General features: G+C 39.0%; 1 protein-coding gene across 20 annotated transcripts in view; it reads left to right on the top strand.

Moving 5' to 3' along the window:
• The window catches only part of LOC134804722 (TLD domain-containing protein 2), a 146463-nt gene that overhangs the window by 96591 nt on the left and 28269 nt on the right, over positions 1 to 21603 (top strand). For 11 of the 20 annotated variants that reach the window (XM_063777897.1, XM_063777902.1, XM_063777900.1 and 8 more), the window contains 10 exons: positions 564 to 656; positions 1127 to 1369; positions 3940 to 4134; positions 9259 to 9392; positions 10785 to 10877; positions 13308 to 13432; positions 13902 to 14064; positions 14401 to 14536; positions 15435 to 15491; positions 16291 to 16383. In XM_063777897.1, coding sequence (XP_063633967.1) covers positions 564 to 656; positions 1127 to 1369; positions 3940 to 4134; positions 9259 to 9392; positions 10785 to 10877; positions 13308 to 13432; positions 13902 to 14064; positions 14401 to 14536; positions 15435 to 15491; positions 16291 to 16383 — 1332 coding nt within the window. Of the gene's footprint in view, positions 1 to 563; positions 657 to 1126; positions 1370 to 3939; positions 4135 to 9258; positions 9393 to 10784; positions 10878 to 13307; positions 13433 to 13901; positions 14065 to 14400; positions 14537 to 14617; positions 14690 to 15434; positions 15492 to 16290; positions 16384 to 21603 lie in introns of those variants that run through there. The other 9 variants (XM_063777911.1, XM_063777895.1, XM_063777890.1 and 6 more) reach the window with 8 other exon arrangements.

The raw sequence follows: 21603 nt of genomic DNA, 5'->3' as shown, positions 1-21603 counted from the left end.
ACTAAAAAACAAATGTGGATTTATTTCAGAATTTTTAATTTCGTTTTAGGGGACGCTACCGAATTTAGAAAATTTGGATCCTTCATACATGATGATTTTTTTTTTTGGGGTCAGACGGCGTACATAACATTTTAGTGAGACAGTGAGTCAAAGTATATGGAAGCTATTTATATGTAATTCAATACTAGGTATAGTCAATCTATATTTTTAAATAATTTTTATTCCTGTTTTAGGAGTGCGCACTGCTGAATGAATATTTAGAACGCCTAAAACACGCATAATAAGTTTTAAAAAGTAGTGGTATTATTTTATGTTAAACTGCACATTAATACACCCTGACCCGTTGTCTCAAAAAAAAACGAGAAAAAGAACAAAAAAAAATCTTGTATGGAGGGTCAAAATTTTCAAAATTCGGTAGCAACCCCTAAAACTCAATTGAAAATTCTGAAAAAAATCTACATTTGTTTTTTAGTGAAAGAGAACAATTTAAGGGGGTGAGACATAGAAAATTTCAATTTCGACGAAATAAGCGACACCCTAGTAACTACATATTTGTGTTTCAGCAACAATCGACTGAAGAGAGGCGGAAGTCCCTTCTGGATCATCACTGGGCTATCCCAAGCAAAGACAGGATGTCTATCGATCAAGGAAGCGAGGTATTCATACTTGGATAGTTTTACGTATTAATACTCGGATTTTTCCCATTGCTGGCCTTAATGCCAGCAGTAGTACAGTCGGTTTCCTAATGTAAGTAACCACATTTCTATGCAATTTGGCAACGTGGTTACTTATGTTGGGGCACCAACCGTACTTGCCTTCCACGCTCACCCATGGCAACACAAATTATGGCAAGTCCAATAGCGGTCATCTTGGCTATGTTGGCTTATATTGGAGCATTTATGTTATTACCTTGACACCCAAAATACTAGTTTTGAACAAATAACGGCGAATATAGTTATTTAAAGTTTTATAGAATACACAACATATGGATGTATATGTCATTGAGTAGGCACGATTTTACACAAATCTATTCCTTCGATACTACTATCTAAACCCGCGCTAATCTAGAGTAATTTATAGCTGCAATCTTTTTTACGAAGAACTGTTTATATTGGACTTATCGTAGAGCGACGATGTGTTTCAGGTATCATCAAGCACTGACCACAAGGAAGACGGGGCCGAGGGCGCCGAGGGAGGCGCAAGCGTCGAGGCCGCCGAGCCCGGGTCCGGCACCGAGGCCGACGAGGCGGGCGACGAGGCCGGCCCACAGCCCGCCGACGCACTGCACCTCGTCAAGCTGTCCTACCACGACTCGGGCATCGACATCCGCGACCCGCTGCTGCATGTCACGCCCGCCAAGTCTAAGAAGGTGCGTCTGCCCACGCTACTGCACACTGACTGCAACAAGTCTACTTAAGACGATAACCTCATAAGTATATGTATCATTATCGACACAAGATAAAGTTCGCCAATGATCTCTGAAGTGTATTACTGTGCTTAAATATATTATGACAGTACCCATTTGACCATTTCATATTGCTATCTTATCTTACAACCACATAAACACTCTCACATTAAAGTGTTTGCGTCGTAATTACGTAAATAATTATTTTTTCACTTCTCATGCTCAAAAAGTGCACCTTTATGTCGTGCGTAGCATTTTATGCTCTAGAGCATAAAAGTAAAATTTTCTTCTAAGACTAAGGTAATCGGTCTCAACAGCCAAACAGTTAAAACATATTGCACAATTTTACTGAGCAATAAAATTGTGTAGATGACAAAACTTGTTATATTATTAAATTTTTGCTACAATTTATTAGAAATCCGTATTTTCTGTCATTAAATTTAGTAAATCACATAAAATAGGAGTCGATTATCGTTCAAAAATGCTCCGAAATGTTTGACTTGGCAGAAAACCAAGCGTCTGAAACTCTGATCACATGTTGAAAATTTTTAAAAAATAATTAAAAAGTTAGTTGGCGGGAATTGGTTATGTATTATGTTCTTTCGCTTTACGACAATTTCGTGGTGTAAATTGCCGTGAAAAATATAATTATTTTCCTCGCAATCGAAGTGAAAAGCAGAGTGTACAACAAGGGCATAAATGTCCATTTTTACCCTCGTCTACTATTTTGGTCTTCTCTTCGCTCAGACCAAAAAATTGCCTCGGGTACAAAAGGGGTCACTTTATGCCCTTGTTGTACAATCTACTATTGTCCATACGACCCATTACTCTTATATATTTAATTTCTAAACATGACTAACGAGTCCATAGATAATGCATTTGTTTTTTTTTACTTTCTAACCTAGTCATGACTTGTAGGTACATACTAACAAGTAATTATACATTGATTACCTATACAATGGTATCTATCACAGAATATGTTAATGTTGTTTCTATTTATCGCTTATTATTAGATTATTCTAACACCATATTTCATACTGTAGTATCATTATCACTATTAGCTGTTATTTTAGTTAATTATATTTATGTCATTACTAACATAGCTAACCTAGCCATCTAGAGACTATTCATATTATTTATTGTTTAAATGCGCCTGTTAAAGTTGAAACTATTTGAGATTAACATCATTACTCATTAGCAAATATTATCACAGCAATAAAAATAACTAACTAACTAACATATTTCAGTGATTTATTTAACGTAGTTCGTCTAAAATGGTTTCAACCGTGGTTTAATGTATTAACTCGCATGATTTTTAGGAGCACCACATCCACGATCCATATCACGATGAGTATTATCACGAAATAGACACTATATACGAGTCGGAGGATGAGCACCCGCTGTGCGACTCGCGGTACGAGGCCAAGTTCCTGTCGTGTTTCGTGCACCACGACTCCGACACGAGCCCGTACGACTCGCACGACGAGGTGAGGCGGGTCTACGAAGGCACTTGCTTTTCCGTCTCCGTGTCGTCGTCACTTCGGGCCGACGTCTCTTTTGTATAAGCCTACATTCGTTCTATTCTGTTTCAACGCATACCTTGTCTTGGCCTACTCTAAATATCTATATGGTATTTCGGATTTTTGGTGTGTTTGGGTCGTTTATTCTACTTTCGTTCTATGCTGTAACTATGTTTAAATGCGTCAATTGTCGTATTTATTTGTATAACTTATGTATAAATGTTGAATTATAAAAACAGGTAGTATATAACTGTAGTCATTATTTTAAGAATCAGTTTTGGTCGCATAATTCTAAGTAACTGTTTTTCACTGCTGCGACGTTTGTTGGTGTTAATTGATTTGCCGAGAGTGATGAACTGATGCAACTCATACGGCGTGAGAGCAGTTTTACATTGCCCGATAGATTTTTCTCGATTCTGATAATCTTCGTAGATAATTAATCAGTATTCGGATGACATAGTCGACAAAATATATTGGCATCATTTCCGTTACTGTAAACACAACCTCTCCTGTGCGGCTGTGTAAAATGTGCTATTGAAATAGTGACTGACTTTTATATTTGAAGTTCAAAATAGTGTAGTGATAGTCGAGGGGGCATTTTGCGGGCACGTCGGTTTACAAATATAACATACAACAATAAATGTGTGAATTGTCAAAACAAGGTATATTTGTACATAGTATTTTTTACCTGGAATTTAATAATAATGATGCATGACAGTTATTTTTATTGTTTTTCAAGAGATTTTTACACATAATGTAGGCAATTCAAGATCTATTTATTTTTGATGTCAAGTTATTACGACGATAACGGCTAAAAATACTAGGTAATTTACAAATATTAAGTACAAGTATGTGTACTTATAAATTAAGTTTTTTTTTTCTATGTTACTAACTGACGTGCCCGCAAAATACGAGGGAGCATGGAGGGTGCGATGTATGTTAGTAACAGTTGCCCACTTGTCACATGAGACAGGATAATGTGAAAGTGGTGTAATATTGGTGATGTAATTCCAGGTGTACAGCGACGCCGACATAGTGCTGTCGGCGGATTGGGTCCCGCCGGTGTGCTTGCCGCGCGGCGAGCCGCCGCTGTCGGCGCCGCCGCTCGGCGAGGCGGAGCGCGCGCCGCGCAAGCCCGCCGCCGTCTCCTTCTCGCTAGACGGCAACAACCAGAAGGAGGACGCGAACAAGCCTGACAAGAAGAACAAGGTTAGTCTTGTTCCGCGTCATTATTTGGCTAGATAAGCGCCCTGGTCAATAGTAGCCTGATGCAACAGCGAGCAGCAGCGAGCGAGCGATATTCGTCGTTCAGCATAGCGAAGCTCTAACCATAAAGAACTCGATTAGGGGCAACTTTAATCAATATAACATATTCTAAGATAAGTGATCATAAAAACATTTAAAAATACTCATAACGTACATATTACTAGTTATAATGTACCTTCGACGATTTTAAATTATGACGGATCAATTTGTCTACTGATCGTTATTACTTCTATATGACGGCATTCATACTCGTAGCCTCGTAGGCCAGTGTTTTTCAGAGTGTGGGTCGCGACCCCCAGGGGGGTCGCAGCACTTGTCCAAGGGGGTCGCGAAGCTCAGTTTTGAAAGAAACTTATGTAAAGCAGATTTCATTTTTTTTTACTTAAATATAATCCAATCCTTTAAAATTTAATGGTCGTTAACGTACATATCAATAAAACAAAGCATTATTAGATAGGTAAACTGTATTTATTAAACAGTTAAATAAGTTAAAATCTGTCAGGCCAGTCAAATTAGATTTCTCCAGGAATTAATTCCCAGCAAGCTGGAAATCGTCTTAATACCTTCATTTGGTTCTAAATTAGTGTAATCCGAGTTTGCTCCATTCCAGGAGTTGTGGAAAAATTGCTGCTCTTTTTCAGTTTTTTGCTTGTACTTACTTCAAAAACGGTATGTCCTACGGAAAATTTGCTTGATAAAAATTGATTTCTGAGGATCCGAAAAGTGCCTTAATATGAATTAGTACCTAGTCAAACGTTGTAAAAAATGGCTACCACTTTGAATTTGTTTTTTTTTTGGTAATCGTGATAAAATCCGTATTATTTTTACCAGTGTCTGATCCACAACAACCTTGCTGGTAGTGACATTAAATAATTTTGACGGTGGGTTCCTTCTATTTCGAGTGGTTTTGTCAATCCAAGGTAAAATGTATCTCCCAAGGCTTCCAAAACTTTATCCACACCTCCTGGGATGGAGCAAACAAATGAAGGTATTAAAATTATTTCCAGCTTGCTGGGAATTAATTCCTCATAACGCTTTTTTGGATCTCATGAACCGTGATAGCTAGACAGTTGATGTATTTCTGTTGCTGCTATAACAACAAATACTAAAAATAGAATATACTTAATAAATATTTAAGTGGGGCTCCCATACTACAAACGTGATTTTTTGCCAGTCCGACTCGCACTTGGCCGTTTTTTTTTTGTTTTGATATCGACTCTTGATGGACTATGCGGAAAGAGAAGAGCCGTAGAATGTATGGGATCCAGTAAATTTCACGACTGTTCTCTTTCCGCGCAGACTCTATATACCTAGATAGAAAAACGTAGAAACGGGGTTTGGGGGTCGCGAAAAAATTTTTGTGGTCATAAAGGGCCGTGACACCATAAAGTTTGAAAAACACTGTCGTAGGCAATTAGTAGAGCCCGGAATTACGAGTGCAGCTATTGACAGATTGTAGGGAGAGAGCAACGCTTTCATCGATGTTATCAAACTGTTAATCATGCTATAACGATGCAGTTAAATTTATTAAAAATTAAATAACAGGTATGAGTCATTTTTCATAAGTTTTAAATAAAAAGGGTTTTTTCAATACAGTAATTTAAACAGATTAAACTTTCCAAGATTTCGATTCTTTTTCATCATTGACCGTTGAAAAGAATACGTATCGGATAGTAGGATAGGACATCGTTTGAGGTTTTTTATTAATAAAAATCTGATCGACTAATAAAAAAAGTATCGTATTGTCGATAACATCGATAAATGGTCTTGTTCTCTCCCTACAATCCGCTCCCAATATCCCGGGTCTTAGTAATTAATACTCAGTTTATATTGACGAACCGTGTTGATGCGTTGATAAAAGTAACTCATTTGATCAATCAATACCATCCCCTGCCGCGTACGTGACCAGCGGCATGTAGCACGCCATACTGATGACGCGTCCTCCTATAGTGTAAACAACGTTATTTACGGTATTTGACGTCTGTCACTCACTACAGCAACACTACGTAAAATGTTTTGCACATCGAAATCACAAAGGAAAACAACTGCACTGCGAACGTTTACGTTCTACGTCTTTTTTTTTTAATTTTAGGGTTGGCCGAACACCATCGTTATGAATCGGTAGTCGTCTAAGTAAATCGATATGAATTTTTCATTTTTCTTTTAATAAAAATAAGGAAAAGGTGGATAATTAACTGTAAATATGGATATATTTATCGTCACTTAACAGACAACAAATTTGACACAGAAATAACATAAATAAACTTTAAAATAGATCCCCAGTTAGTTTCAATTTTGACAATGGGTGCGACCTACTCGGTCGGTGTATTAAATACACCGACCGACCGGTAGCTTGCAAGAAAACCATATAATTCTAGCTTTATTTAAATCTCAAATAAAAATTCATTATACGTCACAATTCGATACCTCAGTCTACGTGCCATCCAATCGTAATCGCTTGCTGTGACAATCGATTTGCGTTAGTTACATCTCTATATACGTCAGTCATAATGTGTCAAATACCGTAAATAAAGTTGTTTACACTATAGTACCTACACGTATACCACGGTTGTATGAAACTTGTTTCCAGATTTCTGTCCTTTTATCGATTCACCGTCCACCGCTGCTGTTTGCTTTCGTTGCAATAACTCATAAGGATTTTTTTTTGGCGGACATAAGGACTGTATCGTTTATTATGAATACAACTTTACTTAGCCGTTTTTTCTGGTATTATATTTTTATTAAAAAATTACACATATAGTTTAATTAGTGCTTTAATAATAAGTAACATTTCGTCCTGGGAGATCACAGACAATATTTACCCAATCCTCCCGAGTAACTATAACGATTTTGGACAAATACTACAAGAAAATTTACGGTTTGCGAACAAGACGAGATATTACACAAAAAAAATCGTACTATGTAAACAGCAATTACATATGATTCGTATAGCGAAACATCTGGGCATAGTCTAATCATTTCTTTTAGTTGGAAAAAAAGTTTTGGACTGTGCTTGGTGGCCTTTTAGAGAATATGGCATGTTACTTACGACAACCCCGACTTTGGTATACAATATAACCATCATGGAGCGTTTCTATCGACCTGTTCTAGCCATGGTTCAACGCCATGAATGTCCGTTAGGCTTTGGATTTCGGTAGATTCTTTTAGCTGTTTCCCTCATTTCGCTGGCGTCAGAAATTGACGGGAATTCAAAATGTTGCATAAAAAGTCGTTTTCATGTAAAGATAAAAATTCACCACATTTATTCTGTGGATGTTCAATTGAGCAATCATGAAAAGGACACTTAGGTGGCATATTTTGGCAACATATTAACCTTTTGTTTCTTTAAATCGTACCAAGGAATCGGTGAAATAGTCTCAAATTAAGCTCGATAAGCTTGTCCAAATTACATTTGCTAGACGGTATTAAAATCATCATAAAGTCCCTAAAATAAAATAAATGTAAAACCTTCTTATATCAGATATGGCTTAAAAATACCCCCAGATTATACCTTAAGAACATAGTAATACAAAATAATACACACGTCAACAGTTAGACCAGGTTTTATCTGTATTTATAATAAACGATACAGTCCTTATCTAAATAACTCATCGATAATCGGGTTTAAATCTAAGCTAATAGCGGCTATAAAAAAGCAAGAAAGCTTTTTTACTCGTACCAGTGTTATGTTATAAAACTGATCTAAGTACTTAAAGAGTAATTAAATACATAGGGATAACAAAGTAATGTTTTAAATCATTTATTTACATACAATATAATATAATTATACAGTGGTACTACTAAACGAAATTATTAACTAGCTTAAATCTAAAATGCCCCTGAGGCATTGTACCAAGGATGCTGGCGGCATTTCCTCGCTGTATCGCAATGCTGATACGTTGTGCGAGGTAGCCGCCAGCTCTTCGGTCACCAGTTACGTCAACCAGACGCTTCGCGATTTCTGCAAACAACTTATGCGCGCTGGGACCCCATGGACCTAGAGTTTCAACTCCAAATGGTATAAAATGGTACTCTCTACCGAGGCTCTTATATTTGTTACGTTTTAAAATTTCGGCGCATTCCGCCGCCCCGCCCGCTTTTAAATACATTAGTCCGTTGGAGGTGGGACGGTGCCAGTGTGTCTACGCAGGTAGCATCCCACACTAACATCCGTCCCAAGCTCCAAGAAACTAAGGACACCCCATCGGGCCTCTTGCCATCATCTCTGATAATGCCAGTCGGCTCAAGAAGAGCAGGCACATTGATGGTGGCAAGAGACCGACGGATTATGTCACAAAGTAATTAAATATGAACTGCATAATATATTACATATCGTTGAGTACGTTGGCTATTAGCAGTGTTTTCTAAGTACATATATGTACTGAGCAGTAACCGTGACTGACGTCTTAAGATAAGCGGAGACTCGTTGATCATAGCCAACCCGAAACAAACGAAATCTTAGTCACGCCACACATATAGTTTGAGCAATACCTATCTATCTATTGTGCTGCCATACAGATTGCTTGTATAAAGGGGGTCACGGATACGAAAGATAAACTGAACATTTCTTATCGGTCTATCTTTCACTTCAGTCTTGTCATGTGGCTACTGTAAACAAAATAGATCATTTTCCTTATAGCACAATGGAATTTCTAGAATGTTTATTGTACTTTGGTATACTGCTACTAGAATTATTTATATCCGTACGTATACGTAAATGTTGACGCCCTGGTTGTGATTGCATCTTGCTTGCTGAATTGATTATTAAAGAGAACAATGATTATAGGCTCTTACGCTAATTCAATTCGAAGAGCAATATAAAGTCGAGCATATAAGAAAAAGTTTGCCGGAAACGGCTCACTCGAAGTGTTTTCCTTGATTTGAGGACGTTCGTCTTGGCATTTTGTAGGTTAAAGATATTTATGTAAATTGTTGTTACCTATAATTAGATACATCAGCCATGATATCAGATTTAAAAGTATTTAGGATGTTGGATAGGACTAGGATAAATAAAATACTTGATAGAATGAACAAAACCGGGTAACAATAAGTGTACATTGTAAACAGATGCTGAAGCGGCTCTCGTACCCGCTGTCGTGGGTGGAGGGGCTGACGGGCGAGGGCGGCTCGCCGGCCGCCGGCGAGGCGCTGCCCGCCTCCGACACGCACAACACCAGCGTCTTCTCCAAAGTATTCAACAGGTAGCGTCTTCACTCCGCCATCAATCACTTTACACGAACCACCGCCATGGACAACTGAACTGTCATACACGCTCGGAACCGGACGAAATTAAGCAAGCACAGCTTGCAAGGCAAGCAAGGGCAGCTTGTCAGCTGCCCTTTTAAGAGCCGGATTATCCGTAGACGCATGAATATTGTTAGCCCTGCGTCTCTTACGAAGTTCGCCTGGCTCATTATATAAAGTTGCGCGCTGCTTAGCGCAATACATTGTACGGAAACCGGATCTTCGCTCGTTGGCTCGGCTTCGCTATAGTATACCCGTAACATTTGCAGTTAAATAATGTTCACCAGTAATGTTTGATTTGTATGATATTTCAATTGTCTGTGCCACACCTAACTGCTCATTATATGCAATACTCATTCATTTTAATTCTTACAACAATAAGGTAAACTTCACTATTTAGGCCGTGACAGCATGAAATCTTAATGATTAAATGCCTTTTTTGCAACTAAGCACCTGAGGCGCAATTCCAATCAGGTTTGAGACGGCTCGTGATATCATAAATAGAATGAACTTAAGTTTCTCTATGGAAATGTATTGTTGATAACCTCCATTGAGAAAAATTGTCTTATGATATGATTATCAAATCACAAGCCGTCGTTAAAACAAATCGAATGAGGGCTACCGCATATGAATTCCTCGCTAGAGGCGCTATATAGTACCTGTAGATTGAGGTCTCTGAAATGTCAATTGTCACTGTTGTTCTGAGTGGGTTACGCGCGTTTATTACTATTATAATTATTTTGTGAACTTGTTTGTAAAGTATGAGTTACGGCTCAATGAGTGTCAGTACTTTAAAAGTGGAATAAAAAAGAGGTGCAAAATTAAGCAAGTCAAGGAGCAACTTATTAAGGGGTTAGCCTTTTTTACGGTATGGTGATATGGTATGTATTAAATATGATTGGAAATAAAAAAACTATGTCGCACCCATAAATAATGACGGTAGCCCTCATTGCCTTTGTTGAGTTGCCATCCACGAACAGGGGGCAAGGCAGACCACCGTTACTTTTATCTTACCGCTTGAATGAGATGCTAATAGTGCCACGGACCGACGCCAATAACACGAGGCTAACAGGCCAACTGTGTTTACCAACATCACATCTTGCTCACACTTACAATACATTTATTTTGAATGTAGGTATATATCTACGATACTGACCATTATTCGCCAATCGTCTCAAAAGTATTTAGAATTCACCGCGCATATAATACGTAGACACTGTAATATATTACTCACAAAAGTAACAATTGCTAAAGCCTAACATAGATTAATGATTGCAATGAAACATTTTTGTTTTGCTACCGTGGATGCTATCTGGATTTGACTCGGGCCGCTCTGTTCATTGCTAAAGCTCGCCAATGAACCTAGTGGAGTTCGGTACTGGTTTGTTCCTGAGTAAAACCCCCTCCGAAGAGGCACCGCACGACGCGCTCGCCGCCCCGGGGTACGTCACTCGCTGCCGGAAAGTCCATGTGCCAAGTCGTTATGTGAATGTCTGCCTTGAGGAAACATCGAGACCACAACGCTCTTGTCCTTCTCTCGCTCGTGCCTCCACCGCTCGCCCTCGAACGGTCTGCTCACTTCATTAACTGTGCTAGTGTACAGGGTTTCGTAACTAAAGCTACACTAGTAAGGCGGAAAGCTCCGCCCTTCTCTCGAATCAACCCAAGCCACGAAGATTGTTCTCACGTTCGTAGCGCATTTCAATATTTTATTGAATTAAGAGTATTTAAATCAAATAGAAATATCACCATACAAGACGTGAAGATGTATTTTACTAGTTTTTTTGTCGCAAAAGCTCTTATAATAACCCTTGGACTGGCGGGATGCCGAAAACGGTCAATTCAATCAAATATGCCACCTGAAGGATATATTATAATATAGTGCAGTACGGTCACGTCTCAAAATATAGATACGGACGACAAAGTGCGAAAAATATGTATACACCTTAATATATGGGAAATAAGGTAGCGTATATATATTCTTGGCACTTTGTCCGTACTGATATTTTCAGACGTGACTATCATAGTACTATTATACGATCTTCCTAACTACCTATGTCAAAATTCGCGATATGCTGATTAGTAAGTTTACTTTAATAACATTTGTCTCGTTAAATAGGTATTACTCTATAGTCTCTATACTATAGGTATCGCGCGTTACCGTGAACGGCTATAGTTACTAAACCCTGGAATAGACTGGCACGTTTCTATGTATGTTCGCGCGGCGCGACTTCAGAGTGAAAGGGGTGAGACAACTCGAGCTTAGTGAAGTGTCGCTGTGGTCAATGTCGTCTCCTATTTTTAATCACGTTTCTCTTTTAGAAAGCAATTTCACAACTGTCTCTGTGTTTCTACTGTCTTGTGTTAGCTAATTTTCGATTGCGATTACAACTAAATTTGTTTTATTTTTATACCTGTTTGTGCTTTTTTATCCTAAATGAGGTTAATATCGTCCGGAATGGCATGTTGTATCAGTGTTAGGAAAATAATAGAACCATTGTACAGATGCTATCCCCGTCTAGCGAAACCTATCTCGAAACCTCACATGTCGCACCTTAGCCAATCATAACATACCTATTCGTAATATGTCATGAGACTTCATCATCAAACTTGTTTTAGAACTGTTCGAGTCTCGATTTATTATCATCATCATTTGGCATTATTATCGTACGTCATACTAAGAGCACTTAAATTATTATGGCACTATTATTGTTGTGTACATTGTGCATTGACTAAATGTTTAAAGCATGTTAAGCTTGTATATGTTCGGCTACCAGGAAAAACGCCAATTGCGAAGTATTCCTCGAGCTATCTCTACAGATGCCGCGTTTTTATAACCCTACCTATGCCTCGTACTTCGTGGTAACGAAGCTCGCGTCCGTACCCCCGGATAACTTATCTAATGTTACGTTGACGTTCTAGTTGTAATGTGTGTGGCCCATTATATGTACATGTTTAGGTTTACGCGGAGGCGTGGTCTTGCTATCAGGTAAATATTGGTATATTAGAAAGTTGGTAATTAGCATCATGGATTACCTACCTTAAATATGATCCCTTATTTAAAAAAAAAAGAAGTGTCCAGAAACATTTGGCAATATTACGAATTTTAATATCTAAAGTAGCATTCCTTTTCATGAGATAACCAACCATAGTACGAGTATCACCGTGAAATAAATGGTATTACTACTATTACTGAATTTTTTTAGACTATATATTTGTTAAATACATATTTCCACAAGATATGATACAAACAAGATCATTAAATTGTTTTTTGCTTGCAGGAGGCTAATGTGTTTTTATACCTTATCTATCATGTACTTGAATAGAATGGAAAAATCACGATGGATACGAGTTAACTTGATTGCTCCAAATTTTTCTTTCGTACATTTTATCAATATAGTTCTCAAGGTCGACTTACCCAAGGTGCTAATAATGAATTGATTAGGGTAATAGATACGTTCCATGTGTGTACACTAAAATGCTTATACAATAATACATTTTATTCGTTTAGTCGCATTAATTTCGAGTTTGCTGAATTGACCAGAAAGCCGGGCGGACCCCCGCGTGCGCGCCACGTTACTCAGGTAGCAATAATGGTTTTGCACCTACCGCACCGCCATACCTTGCCGCAAATATTAGGCTAATGAGCCAGGAATAAATCGGCCTCTTGATTAACATGAAATCCCTTAAAGGGATAAGTTCGCCTTTGTAATGCCTATCCTGTGCCATAAATTTGTGTTTTGTGTTTTGTACAATAAAGAGTTTATACATACATACATACATAATATTGCCGGATCAGTGAAAAGGAATGCGCATAACACATCTCCCCTGCCATTTTGCGGGACAGAGACTTATACAGTGTGTGTGTACAGACGGAGCTCGCTGGGCGGGTTCGGGCGCGCGACGCCGAAGCCGACGGCCGGCGCGCACCCGCGCCTCGACTACCGCAGCATGGTCTCAGTCGACGACATGCCCGACCTCTTCGCTTCTTTTGACAGTCAGTATCAATAATACTTTAATGTCGAACTATGTATGTTCCTAGCCTAAGCAGAGCAAGTAGGATCATCTAATGTATCGGCCCCACTGCAAATACCATTTACTACTTCAGAGGGGACATTGGGACCCCACTGAAAAAATTAAGTGTTTAGCCTGCTAATAACTTATTTTATTTTTATGAAATGGTTTCAACAGAAATTCGTTTTTAATGATTGCTTTTGCACATGGCGTATGATGTAACTCCTGCAAGTTTCACACACCAGTAACTGGCGTCTGCTTGTATTTGGTGTGAATTACTTTGCTGAAGTACCTCAACATGCGCAGGTTACATGCGCCATCATGTGCAAGATCCATAGGGTCATATTTTTGGGAATTCCAACGAATTAAACTGTTTAGTTCAAGTTTAAACTTTACCTTGGTTTTTATTACCTATGTTTTAGACAGTTGTATATTAGTCCTCGTTTCCGCAGAGCTTATCCCGCGGCCTGCGCGGCCCAGCGACGACCCGCCGCTGTACCTGCGGCTCCGCATGGGCAAGCCGGCGGGCCGCCCGCTGCCGCGCACCACGCCGCTCATGTCCTACGGCCGCAAGCGCATGAAGCCCGAATACTGGTTCGGCGTGCCCAGAAACAGGTCACTTATCTTTCCTTAACCAATGGTCTCTTAGGGGGGCATTAAACACGTGAAGCTTGTAGGAGGAGCAGGCCGAGGCAAAGCTTAACAAACACGAAGGAGAAAGAGGGTCTCGGGAAACATGACGTAATTTTATTTCCAAATTAAAAACTGTACAATTGCGAGAAAACAGAAAATATTGTTAATATTGTGCAGGCTGGCACATACGCCACTTTAGATTAAATAAGGATTATGTGTGATGTGTAGTAGTAGCTAGACTCTAAATTTGTTTGTTTATTCTTAAACATTAAAGCGCGTTTTTATATAGCTAGTAATTCCATGTAAAATATTATACAGGGTGGACGACTTGTTCAAGTTCCTGACACACTGGGTGCCGGACCGGTACGGGCCCCTGGGCGACGTGACCGCGCAGGGCTTTGAGCTCATCGACTCGGACACCGAGTGGGACGATGACGACCACAAACCGCACAAGGTCAGCGCTCGCTACTCTACTCCCCGCCACCGTTTGCGGTCCCGGGACACTGGCCCGGACCGGGACGAGTCGCCAGGCGACGTATCCACGCAGGGCTTCGAGCTCATCGACTCGGACACCGAGTGGGACCATGACGAGCACAAGCCGCACAAGGTCAGCGCTCGTTACTCTACTCCCCGCCACCGTTCGCGGTTCCGGGACACTGGCCCGGACCGGTACGGGTCGCCAGGCGACGTGTCCACGCAGGGCTTCGACCTCATCGACCCGGACACCGAGTGGGACGACGATGACCACAAGCCGCACAAGGTCAGCGCTCACTACTCTACTCCCCGCCACCGTTCGCGGTTCCGGGACACTGGCCAGGACCGGTACGGGTCGCCAGGCGACGTGTCCGCGCAGGGCTTCGAGCTCATTGACTCGGAGACCGAGTGGGACGATGACGACCACACCAGGTCAGCGCTCGCTACTCTACTCCCCGCCACCGTTCACGTATTTGGACGGTAAGATACAGTAGACAGTTGTTGGGGGAACGTCCGGAATTATTGTATCCAGGTGATAAAAATACAGCTATATGAGTTATCATAATAATTCATAGTAAATAAGGCTCATATTATAAAGGTAGGTAAGTATACTAAAATGTAAATATTTCCTAGAAAAAAATCATACGTACGTACTAGTGAATTTAATTACAAGTGTGTTATGTAGAATAGATATGACATACAATAGGCAGCAGCGATGTTACACAAAAACTTATCGCTAGATTAGTATCGCGACCCATCAAGATAAGGGTAACTGAGTGACATATTAATGAGCATCTCTCAGCTCGCGCGCGATTAATGAGTAATAATTAGCGAGTAAGATGCGGCAGGAGCCGGTGATGATGTGAGTGTTGTCGCAGGGCGAGCGCACCGGCAGCTCGGGCGACGTGTCGGACATCACTCGCGAGTCCTGGGAGGTGAGTGTCACACCCCCACCCACCCCCACTTGTTTACTTTTTCCCAACTTACATTTATTGTAATCTATTTTACGAACGTGTTCGATTTGTGAATTAACAATGCTTCATTAACACACTTTTTGCCGTCAACATTGCATCTATATCCCACATTCCACATCAGTACACATTGAACATGATTGTTTTTTGATATTGCATTCAATTATTTTTAAAATTGCACTATGAGTATGTTTACCTTGTTTTGCATATTACGTGTCTGCCCGCCGCACTTGCGGCAGTGACGCATCGATGTCGCGACGCGTACCATTGTAGCCTCATACTACATAAATATTATTGCTGATCGCCGCTTCACCAATTAACATTATATTGTTAACTTGCCATAGTTATACATACTAATATCAAGAGCAATATGTGTACCACTTTACTAATTTGAGGCATTTAACATATGGTTAACGGTCTATAGAAAAATAATTAAAATACTTGAAGAATGTTACTAACATTGAATTATACTTAAGCATCCAATACTCCTACTACCAAAAACAATCTACCTATAGGCACACAAAGCATTATGAATTATAATACACATAATGATAATTTAAAATTATAAGGCTTCCGGTAATCCGACAGTATTACGACATACCTGTAATAAAAAGACTTCATATTAGTCGAAAATTCGCATCCATTATTTTGATTCCATATTTGATTATGTTAGTATTGATGTGGGTCTCGTTAAATAGTGTCGGATTAGAAGGATGTGCGTTCGAGTAGGTATATTAACTGTGATGTGTGTGCGGCTGCGTAGCTGCTGAAGGCGCCGTACGTGAAAATATATTCGATAATGAAGAGCCAGGCGGAGGCGCTGGGCGACTCGCTCGGCGAGGAGCCGCGGCCCGAGGTACTGTCCGCGCGCCGGCGGCTGCGACTCGGCCGTGCCCTAGCTGCCCATTGCCCACTGTCCGCGCCTAACGCCTCCCACACGCATAAACATGCCTTCAAACTATTCTCAATGCGATAAGTGGAAACAATAAGGGCACTATCCGAATCGCAGCCCGCCTGCTCCTGTAGCGCGAGTGTACCGCACCCTATTATAGAGAATGATCTAGTGAACAATGCACTAATTACTATAGATTTATACGTATAGTCAGATAAAATAACAATCAAATTGTATGACTGTTAAAAGTAGTAAGCTTAATGTTAGCGTGAATGTTTTTCCATTGTTTGCTCTTTCAAAGTTTAAAGTTTATACTTTGCTCCCGAAACCGATTAACGTTACATATTTGCACTTCAAAAGCCAGTGTGATTTTCTTGACCTAAAGTGTTGTTTTAGATATAGCGTAGTTTCACTCGTTATTAGTTTACTGTAAACGTTGAGTGGTAATGAGCGATGCACCGAACAACGCGTGAACGCTGCCGCAGCACAGCGTCGAGGTAAGCGACGCTCTACTCTCCACTAGAGTTTAGTATTGCACTGTACCTATCCGTCATTGGCTTGTAGACCACCTCGTAATGAAATATATACTTATTACCTCTGTACATTCATAAAATGTTATGATCCGTATACATCATATCTAAACAAGGGCTCTCTTGACGTTTACGCCTTAAAGCCGGCGGGGTTTAAAAAAAATTACGTACTAAATACTAATAATAAATTGACAATATTTACAGTCCGGGAGCTCTTAGAATAAGATTCGGATTGTAGAAAGATACTTGGGGTATAGGCGACGACACGCGAATGTGTTGCTGCTAATTACTTTCTTAATATCTCACGAAACTTTATAACTTACCAAAGTTAAAAAGTTTAGAAACTAAACAACTTTCCAAAAAACTTAAAAAAACCTACCAAAGTTAAAAAAATTGTAAAGTTAAGTAAAGAATAGCCAACAATGTAAAATAAATCCTAATAACTTATGTTAAATGGAACATTACAATAAAACCAAGGCACTGTGAAACTACAAAAGAAAAACAATACACAAAAAATAAATTTTCACGCTACTGTTCGGAAATGTGGCAATAGATGGTCTAAAACCAAGCTGGAAAGTAGGCAATAGCTGTAGCACCTGAACCACCACTACTACAATATTTCATTGTTATCATCATCTGTCATTGGTGACGGTTCGCTACAGCAATGAGTATCATTTAAAACATAAAAATCAATAAAAGGTCTTATTTGGCGCAACTTTTTCCTTCAAAAATGAAATTAGGTTATTTATAGGACCTATTTCTTGTTTAAAAAAAAGAATAGTCAAAACCATTCAGTTCATTTTTTTTAACAATTATCCATTCAGTTCACGCTTAAGCCGTTTTTCACTTTTGTAGCTGTTTGTGGTTTTTTTTTAGCAAAAACGCTTCTAAGTTTAGAGTCGGTTTGAAGCAAATAACAGAAAAACGCCTCTTAAAAGTGATAAAAAAATTAAATAGGCGGGATCTGAAAATACTTACTGAATTGGATAGTGTAAATTGTGTTTGACTAAAAAATACAAGAAACACGTATCTACGCTCGTTATAAAAATGAGTTCTTCTAGTGAATAAAATGATATTCTTACACTAACGCCTACCGAAATTCAAGAGACAGCACAGGCAGTGGCTAGTAATTTGCTACCAGAGAAATCGCGGGGTAGTACTTATAGTTATGCAAATGTTTTCTTATTTCCTCGCAGTAGTCGTGAAAAGCACTATGTAATGCCTCGGCCGGAAACGCTAAAGATGGACTCGTATTATTTGAGGGCCTCCACTAACGTGTCGGCCCTCAAACGCACTTGTCCATCTTTTAGCGGTTCTCCGTCCTCTCCTACAATGTACTATAACTAATCATTAGATTTGGGTGACGACGTAACGCCGTGGTTCTGTAGCGTCTGACTCGGCGGCGTAGGGTTCGGCAGGTAATATATGTTAGGGGAGGGGTATTAACTGCTCCATATACCTACCTACATCAACCTACTTACCTACATTCATTGCTGCGCCCATCAGGGTTTCATGTGCATTTGTGTACCTACCTATATGTTTAAGTAACTACTTGAAATACCTGTTAAAGCACGTAAAAAAACCGCATCGAAATCGGTCCATGTGTTGGAGAGCTACAGACAGACAGACATCGGCGTCAAACATATAACGCTCTTCTTTTTAATTAAAAATTAAGAAATAATCGAATACCTCGTGACGTTGTTCGATTTGTCAAAAGTTTGAAGCACAAAATTATTTTGAATAACGGCACTATGTTTTTCAACGTTCAATAATTAGTCTTCTTTTTTTCTTTTTCTATTACCTACACGTTCGATTCTACCTAAAAACCGAATATCTTTCTTAGAGCTCACGGACTGTACGTAAATAACTTGAAGTAGGTATGTATTGACCTTTCATCGTATTTTCAACTGAATGCGAAAACAACAAGTACCTATTGAAGCTGAATTAAATTGCAGGTATACTAATAAAACAAGTATGTTTCTATACACAATAAATAGTTATAAAACTCGTAAATCCTACAAAAAAAGCACTGGTCTGGCTGCTGAAATATTACACAATTTCACCTATCAATGAAGTCATTCTTGAGGAAGGCTTAGGTGTATAATTTGTTAAGGTTTTGTGTTATCCGTGCGAAGCCGGGGCGGGTCGCTACTAATCAAAAAACTATAAGTAGCTACTATAAAAGGCTAGGCTACTGTCTACGATTTGTTATTCTAGTTTTTTTGCTTAATTCTTTTTATAATATCACTTTGTTGTCCGTCCGTCTGTCAAGACCCTTTATCTCGGGAATGCGTGGAGGTATCGACTAAAATTAATACCATATAGGTACTCAGGTTTACAGTCCCTTGAAGCTGAAAAAATTAAACTTCTAAGTTAAAGTAAAAAAGGATACGGTAGGTATATTTCGACACTCTCAAGGGAATCAAATTTTTTAGGGATAGGGTGGGAGGATACTTCCCGTTGACCTAGAACTATGAAATTTGACAAGTTCATCTTACACTACAAGTACTTACAGGAAACAATCTGAAAACTAAAAATTTGTATAAAATAAAAATATCTATAAAAGTTAAGTTACATTTTTACGTAACCCTCGGTGGGCGAGTCCGACTCGCACTTGTCCGGTTTTTAATAAATAAAGAAAACCAACTCGTAATGTAGGTACAGTCGCCATCAGATATATCGGAGCGGCCAAGGTGTTCACAATATCTGAGCACGCGCTCTAACGCCCTGACAATAGAGGCGTGTTCCGATATTTGTGAGCACCTTGGCCGCTCCGATATATCTGATGGCGACTGTACTTTTATAGGCCCCGTGCATGAACTATAGGGGTTAGCATACGAGCCGTCAGATTTTTGGCGCGAGGCGTAAATGTGTCGTTTATGCTTCCGATGTAGCCCTCGGTTCATGGCTTCTTTCGTCTAATGTCTTTGACTGCATGCACAACAGAATGTCATTGCAGTCATTCTGACGTTTTAAATACTCTCTATTCAACGTAATATAACATTATTCTATATAAATAAATCGAAATTCATACGTATTTAATACAATAATCACTTTATCAGAATCTGTCCCTATATAAAAACTAAATCTGAATTCGGACCGCTCTGCTACATAAATGGTGAGTTCTGTATTTGTTATTAGTAAAATACGTTTACTTCTTTAAGTATCTCATTAAGCCATTAAAAAACTTGAAAGATTAATAACGTCTAAGTAAAATTAAAATATTATAGACAATTATGTGCAGCAAACATGCCTTCTAGAAGTTTATTACGTTATAAATCGACTTCTAGTTGATTCCTAATGATGATGTCGACAAGACAATGAGGCATTAATTATAATTATATCTCGCGAATAACGACAAAATGGATAGTAAGTTTGACGGTTCCTATGACTGGTTTAGAAAAATTTACCCTTAGTGTACACTTGTTACTTGTTCATACTAACAGGTGACTTATTTATTAGCCCCTTGTCGCCAACGCCCCGACCTGGGGGCCGCTTTTAGAATTTCGCGAAATGCAAATTTTTGAAATACGAGCGATAGAAATTAGGAATAGAGTGGTATTGACCACTCGTTTTCAATTTTTTCTCTCTCAAACTCGTTTCAAATTTCAAACGAGCGGTCGAAATTAAAAAATCGGCCCTATGTAGTACAATAGTACATTACATACCTAGGGAGGTAAATTCGTAAATGCTCCAGATCGCAGGTGTTTGTGGCCCGAACCGAAGGTGAGGGCCATAAATATGCGATCTGGGGCTTTACGAATTACCGCCCGTGGTTTGTATAAAGTTTTATGTCTTGCCTTGGCCAGGAAGTGAGATTTTCTTCCCGTCCCGTGGGAAGAAAATCCCACTTACGGGCCTAGGGTGACGTAAAATAACAAAATTTGTTAAATATTGTTCTTTTGGCTTAGGCATTAAATTCAATTTAAAATATTGGAATAAAATCAAAGCTATCAAAGAAAGCTTGGAAGAAGATATACTAGAGCATCACCGCAACATCTTTGATGAGTTATTTATAGATAATTAGTCCGTTATTTCTCGACGTGTTTACTCGCCATACTGGAGTTGAATGCAAGGGTATCCATGTGCGTGGAGATGTGAGTTGAACTGCGTGTATAAATTCGCATTATTGTAACGTTCGTACCATACGTACAAGACATCAATAAATACAATTATATGTAGTAAATGTATGCACGTGTTCTACGTAAATAGGTACATAAAAATACAAACAGAACTTGAGAAGAAAGATGTAAATTGTAATATATCATATCATACAAATATTTGTCCTACCGTGATAGAAACCTAACGTCCCAAATAGGGAATGCAATCTCGCACCAAGATTGGCGATTCGAGATCTCGCACGAAAAATCTGAATCGAGATAGGGTGTTTCGAGATCTCGACCGTCACACTTTCGAGATCGAGATTTGACAAAGTAATTAAAAATGTGTTATTTTGAGCAAAAATCTCAAAAAATTCCGTATATACTACTTTAGAGTACCTACGTCATGTTTTATTTTGAAGATCAACAAATGAATCAACATTTAATTAAAAAACTATGTACTTTTATAAAAAAAAATAACAAATAATATGTATGTAGCTCTAATTTGCATGTAATTATGAAAAAGTGGTATTAATTATTTTTAATTTTACAAT

Source organism: Cydia splendana, chromosome Z, assembly GCF_910591565.1.
Source record: "Cydia splendana chromosome Z, ilCydSple1.2, whole genome shotgun sequence".
Classification (NCBI taxonomy): domain Eukaryota; kingdom Metazoa; phylum Arthropoda; class Insecta; order Lepidoptera; family Tortricidae; genus Cydia; species Cydia splendana.
This window is presented reverse-complemented; position numbering and strand designations above follow the sequence as displayed.